The 12,839-nt window shown below is 54.8% G+C and overlaps 1 protein-coding gene across 24 annotated transcripts in view; it reads left to right on the top strand.

The window, feature by feature from the left end:
• The window catches only part of CSNK1E (casein kinase 1 epsilon), a 38,235-nt gene that overhangs the window by 15,218 nt on the left and 10,178 nt on the right, over positions 1–12,839 (top strand). For all 24 annotated transcript variants that reach the window (XM_069586001.1, XM_069585992.1, XM_069585997.1 and 21 more), the window contains exons 2-6: positions 33–117; positions 9,687–9,797; positions 9,929–10,077; positions 11,500–11,728; positions 12,342–12,512. In XM_069586001.1, coding sequence (XP_069442102.1) covers positions 42–117; positions 9,687–9,797; positions 9,929–10,077; positions 11,500–11,728; positions 12,342–12,512 — 736 coding nt within the window. In that variant the 5' untranslated portion in view covers positions 33–41. The remainder of the gene's footprint in view (positions 1–32; positions 118–9,686; positions 9,798–9,928; positions 10,078–11,499; positions 11,729–12,341; positions 12,513–12,839) is intronic.

Here is a 12,839-nt window from a genome sequence, read left to right as displayed (position 1 = left end):
CTCTGACCCTGTGTTTCTCCTTCCCTCTGCAGGAGTGAACCATGGAGCTGCGTGTGGGGAATAAGTACCGCCTGGGCCGGAAGATTGGGAGCGGGTCCTTTGGAGACATCTACCTAGGTGAGTGTTTCTGGCTCCAGCTCAGTGGGTCTGGAGCCCCTGGGACAGCCCTGGGGACTCAGAGGAAAGATGCCAAGGTTTTACGCTCTGAAGCTAGAACCTGACTCTGGTACCGTGTTTTGGTCGTTTGTCCCAGAACCATCCCAGGTGGGGAGGGAAGCTGCAGCCTGCGGGTGAGGCAGGCCAAGGAAGGGACTCCTCCTCAGTCAGGGCAGGAGGGTGGGCGTCCGGGATGTCAGTGCTGCCGTCCGGGCTGTGGGAGGTATTTTTAACTCCCGGTTTCTAGCTGCAGATGACCTGGGTTTCCAGCTGGGCGTGGGAAAGCCGAGGCTGGGTTAGCACCCCTGTCTTGTCTCCTGGGAAGAAGGATGCTGGTGGACAGAAGTGGCCTGGGCCACTGTTGCTTCCCCCGCTTGACCCGCCTCGCCCTGTGGTCTGGCCGCCTGGAATTCAGCCCAGGAAGACTTTGGAATGATGCAGGCTCCCCAGTAACTGCGGGGGCGAGGGTGAGGCGGTGGTGGTCTTAACCTTTTAGAGTCTCTCTCCCCGGATGTGCTTCCTGTTGAAAGGCTGAGCATGGTCTCGTGTTCTTGATTGAGTAAATCACTGACATCTCATTCCTGCCCTTGACCCCGGAGAATGCCACTTTCTCAGCGGCCCTGGATCGGGGCAGGGGGCGAAGTCAGGAGGCACGACCCTTCCTTGGCAGTTGTTGGTCCAGAGAGAGAGACTGTGTTGGTTGATTGGGAGTGGGAGTTGTTAGAGCGAGGTGGCAGCCCCTGGGGTTTCTCCCGGCCGCTGTCCCTGTGCTCTTGGCAGCATCTGTGCTTCAGTTTCCCTCCTGGAAAAAGAGTCGTCGGTCAGTTCTGTCCCGAGCGGAGGAAGCTGACAGGTCAGTGTGCCTGGCTTGTTGCTTCAGACCTCAGAGGGTTTCTCTTACCAGTGGTCTGGGTCCCTGCCCTCTTGGGATATGAGATCTGCTTCTCAGTGAGCCACTGCTCCCCCATCAAGGTCAGGGGAGACATGTATGCCCACGTTCTTCCGGCAGTGCTTGTGCTGGGAGCCCTGTGCGAATGTGGTCTCTGCTTACAGCGGCCTCTGGGGACAGTGCCGAGCTGTTCCCGCTTTACAGATCGAGGCAGGGTGGAACGGTCGGGTTGGCCACCAAGACTTCTCTCCAAAACTAGAAAAGACAAGGCACTCTCCAGTGGTCCAGGGGTTAGGACTCCATGCTTCACTATCACGGGCGCAGTTTTGGTCCCTGCTCAGGGCACTGAGATCCCGTGGGCCAAGTGGTGTGGCCAGAAAAGAAAAGAAGAAACAGCTAGAAAAGGCAGACTTTCTACCCACAGCTCTCCAAGGAGTGAGAGTGTAGAGGACAGAACGTGGGACGGAGCCGCCAGAGCTGGCCTGGTGTGGTCGTGCAGGTTTGTGCGATGCTGCAGGTTTGTGTGATGCTGCCGCCTGGCTGTCCAAGGACTCCAGGAGGCACATGAGGAGAGCATCTTGTAGGCTGGCAAGTGCCAGCCGGATGTGCACGGCATGGTCAGACACCTAGCAGACCACCCTCCTGTAAACACCGCAGAGCCCAGGGCAGAGGGGGCGGGGACAGTGCAAGCAGGAGCTGATGGAAAGGTTTGGTCTGCCACTCCGAGCTCCTGTGGCGGTGGGGGAGGGGCACTGGCTCACGTCCATGCTTTTGCCCCAGGGCTCAGCACGTGGGGGTTCAGTGAAAGCCTCTGAAATGAAGGAATGAGGAAATGATGCTGTGACACGCAGAGGCCTGTGGAGTGGCCTCACTTGTGGCAGGGGAGAAGAAGGTCGGGATGTGGGGGGCAAGTTCAGGTCCCTGGTCTATTTCTCATGGGCTTTGTCACCTGGGATAAGTCATTTTCTCTCTCTGAGCCTCAGCATTCTCATCTGGGAAAGAGGGAGGTACCCCATCTCCTTCCTGTTTGTGAAATTGGGGTGGATATAGAGGATCCTCTTATCGTGGCAGCTTCGGGCTCAGGACTGAAGCCTGGAGCCGTTGGTTTAAGGCGACTTTTGGCTGATTCACACCTGCTTCTAGACAACACTGGGTCCCAGGCCTTCTCTTTGCAGAAGGGAAACTGAGGCCCCGAGACGGAGGGCAACCCAAGGGATTCAGAAAGCCAGTGTTCCTGGTCCTCCCTGGGACAGGACTTCTGTTTATCCAGTAATCATCTGTGTGACTTGCTCGGTTGTGTCTGACTCTCTGCGACCCCATAGACTATAGCCCGCCAGGCCCCTCTGTCCATGGGATTTTCAGGCAAGAATACTAGAGTGGGTTGCCATTTCCTTCTCTAGAGGATCTCCCCAACCCAGGGGCCAAACCTGTGTCCCCCGCATTGGAGGCAGATTCCTCACCATGTGAGCCACCAAGGGAAGCCTTAATTCCCAGTGTTCATCTAGCTCATTTTAAAGTTTAGGTCCGAGTTCACTCCTCCAGTTTACTTTGGAGTAAATTCTCCCGGGCTCTGGGCACTGGCCTTTCTTTTCCTCGCTGGGTGCCCTTGGACAAGATGGGGTCGTGGGGCCTCCAGGGTGGCGAGAAGCAGTGAGATCACGGCACACAGACCCTCTGCATGCACTCAGCCCAGCAGTGGTGCTTTCCTGTGGCGTCCCTCAGCCCTCAGTCTTGGTTAGAATTTGCTACCATCAGAGGAGCTGGGTCCTCTTGGGCCTGAGCGGGGGGTAGGGGCAGGAGCCAGTTCTCTGCTGACTGTCCAGCCTTCGCCGGTGCACAGGCCGTGGGGATCCCGGCCTGGTGCAGTGTCCTGCCAGCTCCTTCCTGGGCCCCTCTCGCTGGCGTGGGGGTGACAGGGATTGTAGGGCCTGCCCAGCTGGCCTTGCTGGTTCCCTTTGTTCAGAGCTCTGGCCACATTCTCGTCGCTGGTGCTGGCGCCTGGGCCTGACTCCAGATGGCCTCTGCAGGTGGGGCTGGGCGCGGCCTCCGGGCCCTGCTTTCCAGGATTGACCGAGGGCAAGCACATTTGTGGATGTGGCTTCCCCGCCTGTAGTGGTCCTCTTCAGGTCCCTCCTCCCTCGCCCTTGGCATTGAAGGGGGCTGGCCAGCAGGGGTGGCCCGCTTTGCTAGGGCCTCACCTTGGCTGCATGGGGTCCGGAGGTGGCCAAGCTTGTGCCACCAACTCTACCAGCCGCTGACCGACTGCCCTCAGGAACTCTCCAGACCTCTTAGTCTCTGGGCCTCAGTTCTAAATGGGGAGGGGATGGCGTGCTGCAGTGGGTGATTGTGGGGGGTGCTTCATCCCCACCTTCTGTCCAGCCAGGTCCCTGATTGTGCCAGTGTCTGAGGGAGCCCCCACGTGAGATTGGTCATCCTCTTCCCCACCTAGAACTTGCCAAGGTCCCAGACCCTCAAGGGCTAGCCCGGGCCAAGCCCTTCTCTGTGTCCAAATTTGTTTTCCTGAGTGTTTCATTCCTGCCCCACCTCCCTGCAGAACTGCTGTATTCAACCAAGGGGCCCCCTCTGCTGCCCCCGCCTGGCACTTTGTGCCTAGTCAAAGTTATCCATTGTCATTGCCACAGAAGGTGAGCTGAGCTCCAAGGCGGGGCCGGCTCAGGGCTCAGTGTGTGTCTGTTGAGTGATGAATGAGATGCTAGGGAATTGAATCAAGAAAAAAGCAGCAGCTCCAGAGATGAAGTTTCAGATCCTGGCTCTGCCCCAGCCGGTTTTGTGTGACCTCAGGCCAGTTACTTAACCTATCTGAACCTCAGGTCCACAGCTGTGAGAAGGAAGGGAGGTCAGAGAGAGGACTTGTGACTTCCTGGTAAGAGTTTAGGGGCAGTGCGGGGATCTGGTGGGGGTGGTGGGACCCGGAGGCAGCTTGGCAGCAGTGGGAGTCAGATGCCTGTGCCTAACAGCTTAGGTCCCTGCTCAGGGATGCTGTGCAGCATTTGCTCATTGATTGACCTTTGGTGTCTCAGTTTCCACACGTGTCAAATAGAGATAAAAGCAGTAGTACTTGCAGGGTGGTGTGTAAGAGCCCACAGGGCCCAAAGGCCCCTCCCCTTCACTCCACCCCCATCTCGGGGAGGGGCGTTCCCCCTGCACCTCTGCTCTCGGCACAATCTGCTGAATCATAAGTGCTGAAGGCCCTGCATCGCCCAGTCCCTGCCCCCTGCCTGAGCGGGGCCACCATCGTCTGGACAGTTGCAGCAGCCTCCGTGCAGATAGCCCCCAACTTCAAGTCCTCTCCTGTCCTTCCTGATACACCAGTGGTCCCAACAAGGGGTGGGACTGCCAGATTTTGTCACACAGGAGACGTTTGGCAAGGCCTGGAAGCAGTTTTGGTTGTTTTGGCTCAGGGTGGGGGGGACTGCTGGCAGCTGGTGTGTAGAGTCAGGAATGCTGGAGAGCACTCTGCAGTGCGCAGGATGGCCCCACCACAGAATCACAGGACCCCATAATAAGGCAGCCAGGCGTGGTCCCCAGAGGCTCAAGCTGATGCCTAGGACTGTGGCACTTGAGACCCTTCCTGTCTCCTCCCCGCTCACCTCTTCCGCTGTCTGCTTCAGCCCCCTCGAGCACCAGCCAGCTGCACCAGAACCACCCAGAGCTCACTGCACCCCACTCCCGCTGGGCCTTTGCACGTGCGGTGACCACCCTGGCCCGGTCCTCCTCACACCGCAGGAGCCTGTGCAGCCTTTCCTGCCACTGCTAGGCTGGTAGACTGCAGTGAGCCCCAGCCCCTACTGCCGCATCCTTACTGTGCCCCAGAAACATGCGAGGCTTTCCCCAGAGATGAGTGTTGATGTTTCAGAAGCACCTTAGAGTTTGCAAAGTGCTTTGTCTCTTCCCATTGCGCACTGAATTTGGGGATCTGCTTTATTTTTTAAATTTTAACTTTGTATGATTCAGAAATGAAAATACACACAACCGAAGTCCAAAATACAAAATCATGCTAAGTGAAAGAAGCCAGTTACGAAAGATCACGTATTGTATGATTCCATTTGTATGAAGTGGCAGGAGTAGGCATATCCATAGAGACGGAAAGTGCCTCCGTGGGTGCCTAGATTGGGGGAGTTGCTGGGGGAGGTGGGGAGTAACTACTAAGAGATACGGATGTTTTGAGGATGGTGAAAGTATTCTAAAATTGATTGTGGCCTCGGTTGCATAACCTTGTGAATGTACAAAAAAAAACCCACTGAATTGTACACTTTATGTGAATTTTAACAAAGGTTTTGGAAAAAAAAAAAAAAACCAGGGCAACATATAAGTTAGTATCAGAGAAATGTCCTTTCCCTTTCCTGCCCTGCTCCAGCCTTGTGGATTTCTCATGTTTCTTTTCAGTGTTTCTTTATGCAGATACAACCAAACACAGATACATATTGTGTCCTCGAGCATAGAACACATACTGTTCTATACTTCGCCTTTTCACTTCCTATATCTTTGAGATCTTTCCACTTCTGCACCCAGAGAGCTTCCTCATTCTTTCTCCATTGTGTTCCGCTTTATGGATGGGCCTTTCTTTATTTAACCAGGCCCCGCACTGGACATTTGGGTTGTTTCCAAGCTTTCACTGTTGCAAACAGCCTACAGCCCACAGCCCCATCCAGGCCTGTTTTGCCCTGTGTGTGCGTGTGTCGACTAATCTCCCCCAAGTGGAAGCTGGAGGGAGCCAGGCAGCCCTGCAGCCTGGCTTCCCCAGTTCATATGGGGCCTGCCTGCTGGGGAGGGGAGCCCCCTGCCCCTGCAATGCAGGCCAGCTTACATGGACTTGGTCTTTCAGGATATTAACTTAGATTTTCTCTTACAGGAGGTTGGGTGTCTTCATGAGTAAGCCATTTTTATACTAATAATTTCTTTTACTGTGAAGTGTGTGTTTGACTCCTTCAGCCTATTTTCTGTGGAGTTGTTGGTCTCTTTCCTGCTCATTTGTAGGCGCTCAGTATAAGTGTGATGTTAGTTCTTTGCCATTGATAAAAGTTACGAGTATGTACTGTAAGTCTTTGGACTTTGTTTCTGGGGTTTTTGCCATGGGGAAGGGATTGCTCTTTTCGAGGGGAGGGAGACTGTTTTTTTTAATGGCTTCTGGATTTTAAGTCAGGGATAAAAAACCTTTCAGTTCAGTTCAGTTGCTCAGTTGTATCCCACTCTTTGCGACCCCATGGACTGCAGCACACCATCCTTCCCTATCCATCACCAACCCGCAGAACGTACTCAAACTCATGTCTATCGAGTTGGTGATGTCATCCAACCATCTCATCCTTTTTCATCCCCTTCTCCTCCTGCCTTCAGTCTTTCCCAGCATCAGGGTCTTGTCAAAACCTTCAGTTCTTCACATCAGGTGGCCGAAGTATTGGAGTTTCAGCTTCAGCATCAGTCCTTCCAATGAATATTCAGGACTGATCTCCTTTAGGATGGACTGGTTGGATCTCCTTGCAGTCCAAGAGACTCTCCAGAGTCTTCTTCAACACCACAGGTCAAAAGCATCAATTCTTTGGCACTCAGCTTTATGGTCCAACTCTCACATCCATACATGACTACTGGAAAAACCATAGCTTTGACTAGACAGACCTTTGTTGGCAAAATAATCTCTCTGCTTTTTAATATGTTGTCAGGTTGGTCATAGCTTTTCTTCCAGGGAGCAACTGTCTTAATTTTCTGGCTCTAGCCACCATTCGCAGTGGTTTTGGAGCCCAACCAAAGTTTCCCCATCTATTTGCTGTGAAGTGATGGGACCGGATGCCATGATCTTAGTTTTCTGAATGTTGAGTTTTAACCCAGCTTTTCACTCTCCTCTTTCACTTTCATCAAGAGGCTCTTTAATTCTTCACTTTCTGCCATAAGGGTCATGTCATCTGCATATCTGAGGTTATTGATATTTCTCCCGGCAATTTTGATTCCTTCTTGTGCTTCTTCCAGCCCAGCGCTCCTCATGATGTCCTCTGCATATAAGTTAAATAAGCAGGGTGACAGTATACAGTCTTCATGTACTCCTTTCCCGATTTGGAACCAGTCTGTTGTTCCATGTACACTTTTAACTGTTGCTTCCTGACCTGCTTACAGATTTCTCAGGAGACAGGTCAGGTGGTCTGGAAATTCCCATCTCTGGAAGAATTTCCCGCAGTTTGTTGAGATCCACACAGTCAAAGGCTTTGGCGTAGTCAATAATGCAGTAGTAGATGTTTTTCTGGAATTGTCTTGCTTTTTTGATGATCCAGCAGATGTTGGCTATTTGATCTCTGGTTTCTCTGCCTTTTCTAAATCCAGTTTGAACATCTGGAAGTTCTTGGTTCACATACTGTTGAAGCCTGGCTTGGAGAATATTGAGCATTACTTTGCTAGTGTGTGAGATGAGTGCAGTTGTGCGGTAGTTTGAACATTCTTTGGCGTTGCCTTTCTTTGGGAAACCTTGCCTATCCCTAAATTAAAAGCAATGCTCCCTTCCTGTAACATCTCATTGTTTTATTTTTTAAATTAAATGTATAAAACATGGGCACGGTTTAAGGCACTCTTCTCACCACTAACTGGAAGAAGACAGCTCTGTCACCCTGAAGACCCCTAGTACCCCACCCCATCCTGCCCTCTGCTTCCCCGCACACAGAGGTAACCACACCCCATCCTGCCCTTTGCTTCCACACATAGGTAAGGACCGTCTGAATTTTACATTTTAAGTTATTCCCTTTTGTTGAAGAGTTTAATTACGTTTATATCCCTAAACTATATATGTTTCAGTGAGGAATGTTTTGAGATAGAAATAGTCAAGATTGCGCTTGCATCCTTCTGTCTCTTCCTTCCTCTTTTTTTTTTTCCCCTGAAATTGAGGTGAAATTCAGATGATATACAATTAACCATTTTGAAAGTATACCATTTAGTGGCACTTAGTACAGTCTCAGGGGCTTCCCTGGTGGCTCAGATGGTAAAGCGTCTGCCTGCAGTGCAGGAGACCTGGGTTTGATCCCTGGGTCGGGAAGATCCCCTGGAGAAGGAAATGGCTACCCACTCCAGTATTCTTGCCTGGAGAATTCCATGGATGGCGGAGCTTGGTAGGCTACAGTCCATGGAATCGCAGAGTCGGACACGACTGAGCTGAGCAACTTCACTGACTCTAGTACAATCCCAGTGTGTGTGACCACCATCCCTGTCTAGTTCCAAAGCATTTTCATCACCCAGAAGAAAACCCTGCACCTGTTAAGCAGGGTAGCCTGCCCTGTGGCCTGTCCTGCTTCCCCCTGCCCCCAGTCCCTGGTAGCCACCAGTCTAACCTTTGTCTCCGTGGGTTCCCCTGTTCTGGGCATTGGAGTGTGGCTGATCCACCGTGCGCCGTATTTGTGAGGTTCGTCGACGTCGCAGCCTGTGTCAGTGCCCTGCTCGTTTTTTAGGGACAGACAGAGTGGTGGTCCACGCCTGCGCTCATGGGCTCTCGGCTGTCTCCACCTTCTGGCCTTGTCAGCGGTACTGCTCCTTGCCCTCTGCTCAGGGAAGGTTCGGATGCAGAGAGCCACCCCCGCAGCCGTCGTGCTGGCTCTCCCTGTCTGTGGCGTCCCTGGGCGCCTGCCCCACCTCGTGGCTGATTTCTGGCCCTGGACGTTGTGGTCCTTTGCTGCTGTGCAAAGGTCCTTGCTTGGCCTCCCGGCGGTCGCGGTCCTGAAGGGTGTACCCTTGGGAGTGGCCTGGTTTGGCCGAGGGTCTGTGTGTGTTCAGCTTTACCAGACAGAGACCAACCTGGCCTCCAAAGTGGTTGAGCCAACTTGCACTCCGATCTTTTTTCCCCCCGTGTGATCTTCTGCTCTATCGGGACTTGTGGTGCGTGGCGTGAGCTGTGTTGTCTCTCCTCAGATTGCCAGCTGTTCCAAGCATGTTTGTTGTGGAGCCCCATCTCGGGCATCCCCGGTTTGAGGTCCTGGCTTTATCCTGCCCTCCCTTCTCCCAGTGGCTGTCTCCTCCTCCGGACGTTCTGTGTTGTCTCTGTGCTGAGACTGCACCGTTTAGTGATGGCAGCTCTAGTTCCGCTTGGCTCCCAGCAGGAGCCGGCCTCTCAGCTTAGCCCCCAGCCCTCCAGCCCAGCTTGCCTGTGCCTGCAGGTGGGGAAACTGAGGCCCGTTGCAGCTTGGGTTGGGATCTTTCTTGAGACGGCGCTGCGTCTCTGCCTGCTCTCCTCCTCGGCTCCACGCCCCACTGACGGCACCTGTCTCCAGCTCAGGAGTCCTCAGTGGCTCCACTCTGCAGGACACAGCTTGCCTGACTGGTCTGGGAACGTTTCTTGGCCCCGCCCTGACCCCCTCACATCCGGTTGCCTGCTGCCCCAGCCTCCAGTTCTCTGCATGGTCCACAGCCCTTCCCTCCTTCCAGCAGCACATGCTGCAGTTCTGGTTCTCCCTTCATGCCCAGGCTGGGTCAGGGAGCTGCTCTGTGCCCCTCTGTCCCTCTGCTTCCCCTGGATACAGCCTGGGGCCTCCGCCACCTTTCCAGCCTCTTCCTCTTCTCGGGATACCGAGCTGCTCAGGGGCAGACACGGAGTGGTCCTGGCCTAGGGCTGCCTGGCCAGCTGAGTGTGACCCGGGTCCCTCTGCCCCTGCAGGTGCCAATATCGCCTCTGGTGAAGAAGTCGCCATCAAGCTGGAGTGTGTGAAGACGAAGCACCCCCAGCTGCACATCGAGAGCAAATTCTACAAGATGATGCAGGGGGGAGGTGAGGGCCGGAGGGGCGGTGGGCGTCGGGGTGGGAGCTCTGCGTCTGTGCCTTGCGCACTTGCATGGGGAGGGGCCCAGGTACTGGTGGGCTGGGGAGTGACGGCGCCTGACTGCCCCACCTCCGCACAGTGGGGATCCCATCCATCAAGTGGTGCGGGGCCGAGGGGGACTACAACGTGATGGTCATGGAGCTGCTGGGGCCCAGCCTCGAGGACCTCTTCAACTTCTGCTCCCGCAAGTTCAGCCTCAAGACCGTGCTGCTCCTGGCTGACCAGATGGTGAGTCCCCCAACCTCTCCCTCAGGCCGGGGGGCACTGGGTACCCAGCCGGAGGATGCTGGAGCAGAAAGCAGTGACAGCGACGTGGGACCGGGACCAGGGGACCTTGACCATCAGCCATGGCTGGGGGGTGGGTATTAAAACATAGACTGCCAGTTTCCACTCCAGACCTGCTCAGCTGGGCTCCCACGGGAGGCCTGGGACTCTTCCCTTGGGTGACTGTGAAGCCTGTGGTCACCCAGACCTCGGGCCTGTTCCCATGCAGTGGCCATAGGTGAGCTGCTGGGCCTCGTCTCCTCAGGAGTGGCTCCCATTTGTGGGGTCACCTGGGACACCCCCTGGCCCCAGTGCCCATGGACAGACATTTCTTGCGTCCTTAATCCTTATATAAATTCAAGGGAGAAAAATTAAAAAAAAAAAAGGTAAAGCACAGGATCCTGGCCCAGGGGACTTTCCTGGTGGTCTAGTGGTTAAGACTCTGCTTTCAATGCAGGAGGCACAGGTTCAATCCCGGGTCAGGGAACAAAGATCCCACAATACTGCGTGGCACAGCAAGAAAAAAAAGCCCCAAAATCCTGGCCCTGGAATGGAACACGGAGATCTTGTTCCCCAGGATCTGTGTCTGTGTCTGCCCTGCAGAAAGTCCACAGACATCCTCCAATTTTAGGTTAAATGTGTGTGTGCAGAGAAGGTTGTCAGATTCTCTCAGGACGTGAGACTCAAAAAAGTCTAGGTTTTTTGAGTTTAGGAAATATTCAGAAGCTTGAGACCCAGGGAGGGGCCAACCTGCCGGAAGACAGATTGTGTATGTGCTTATTAACATGTGTTTCTAACACATTGTTGAAAGGAAAGGAAGGTCCTCTGTGTCTCCCTGACTTTGGTATCCTCCAGAAGCCAAGGGTTAAATCCTGCCTGTGTGCTTCATCTCTGTCACCCCTACCTACCAAGTTTAGGGTTCCATGTGCTCCTGTTCCCCCCAGTCTGGTTGGCAGAACAACCTCTGAAATGCCTCTCTGGTTCCTTAAGGGCCTCTTCCATACCCTGAGGGTGTACAGCCAGGCAGACGAGGCCTGAATGCCTTTCTGGGCTCCCTTCTAGATCTTGCCATTCACTTTCCCGCCTTGCTTTCTTTCCTGTGTCACATCTAACCCAGGGAACCCCTCCATCAGAGTTTCTCTCTACTGTCACTTCCTCCAGGAAGCCTTCCCTGACCTGCGCCTTTGAAATCATCGTACATCGTGGTTGCAGACTGACCTTGCCTCCCTGCCCTTGGCAGGGGTCCCCATCCTTTGGCAGGGACCATGGCTGTGTTTTCCATTTGTAGGGCCTCAACCCCCAGTCTAGGCCTGGCTCCGAGCATCTGACGAGGCCTGCTCCCCTTGCCTCAGCACTTGCTGAGTGACTCTCTCTCCCCTCCCCCAGATCAGCCGCATTGAGTACATCCACTCCAAGAACTTCATCCACCGGGACGTCAAGCCTGACAACTTCCTCATGGGGCTGGGGAAGAAGGGCAACTTGGTGTACATCATTGACTTCGGCCTGGCCAAGAAGTACCGGGACGCCCGCACCCATCAGCACATCCCCTACCGGGAAAACAAGAACTTGACTGGCACTGCCCGCTACGCCTCCATCAACACCCACCTGGGCATCGGTGAGTGCGCGAGGCCTGGGGGCAGAGGGTACCTATGGGCTGCCCGCCAGGACCTTGGCTTCCTTCTGTAGCCTGGGTTTATTCCTTGGCTGGTCACACAGGCAGGTCTTCTCCTTCGCAAGAAGCACTCTTTATCTCGTGCCTTAGTCATCCCCACAGCAGCCTTGGTGGGCGAGGACGTGTCCCCATTTTTCCAGGTGGGAATTGCAGGCTCACCATGTGGCACAGGCACTTAGGGTCGTGCTGCTTAGCAAGCGTTAGAGTCAGGTCTGGCCCAGCCCTGTCTGATGCCAGTGCTTGTGCCTTATCCACAGGGTGGGCTGGGCAGGGAGGCCCCGCGGTGCCTGCTGCATAGTGGCTAAATGAATGAGAGCCTGAGCTGGGGACACTAGGCCCAGGTTGAGTAAGCAGAGCCCAGCCTCAAGCCCCTGCTCTGTAGGAGGGGTAATAGTGCAGCAAGCCAGCCTGTGGTGGGGTGGGATAGGCTCGTGCTGAGTGCACAGGGTGGGTTGTTCGCCCCAATCAAAGAGCAGGTCCTGGAGAAAGGGGTCCTGGCCCCATCCGCCAGGAGCCCAGGTGGACCCTGCCCCTCACCTTGTCCTTGACTCCGCAGAGCAAAGCCGTCGAGACGACCTGGAGAGTCTGGGCTACGTTCTCATGTACTTCAACCTGGGCTCCCTGCCCTGGCAGGGCCTCAAAGCGGCCACCAAGCGCCAGAAGTACGAGCGGATCAGCGAGAAGAAGATGTCGACGCCCATCGAGGTCCTCTGTAAAGGCTACCCCTGTGAGTAGCCCGCTGGGGCAATGTGCTTAGCCCGCGGTCCCCAAGGCCCCTTCTGAGGGCCCAGCGAGGCCACACAGAGCCTGTCCTGGGCCACCACTGCCCGGCGCCACAACATCCGTCACTCGTGGCTCTGTTGTTGTTCAGGCTCAGCTCGTGTCCCCAGCCCACACTCCTGCCTCTCCTCGCAAGGGCTGAGTGTCGGGACCAACACTGGACACTAGCTGGGTGTCCTCCGTTTTAACTCACTTCCGACACTACCTCCCTGGAGGAAGCGTCAGACCCTGCAGTTAAGAGCTCGATCCTATGAGGCTGTTACTGCCACACTTC

The sequence above is a fragment of the Ovis canadensis genome, chromosome 3 (genome assembly GCF_042477335.2).
Source record: "Ovis canadensis isolate MfBH-ARS-UI-01 breed Bighorn chromosome 3, ARS-UI_OviCan_v2, whole genome shotgun sequence".
In the NCBI taxonomy this organism is placed as follows: Eukaryota; Metazoa; Chordata; class Mammalia; order Artiodactyla; family Bovidae; genus Ovis; species Ovis canadensis.
Note: the sequence above shows the minus strand (reverse complement) of the source record. Positions and strands in the feature narration are given on the sequence as shown.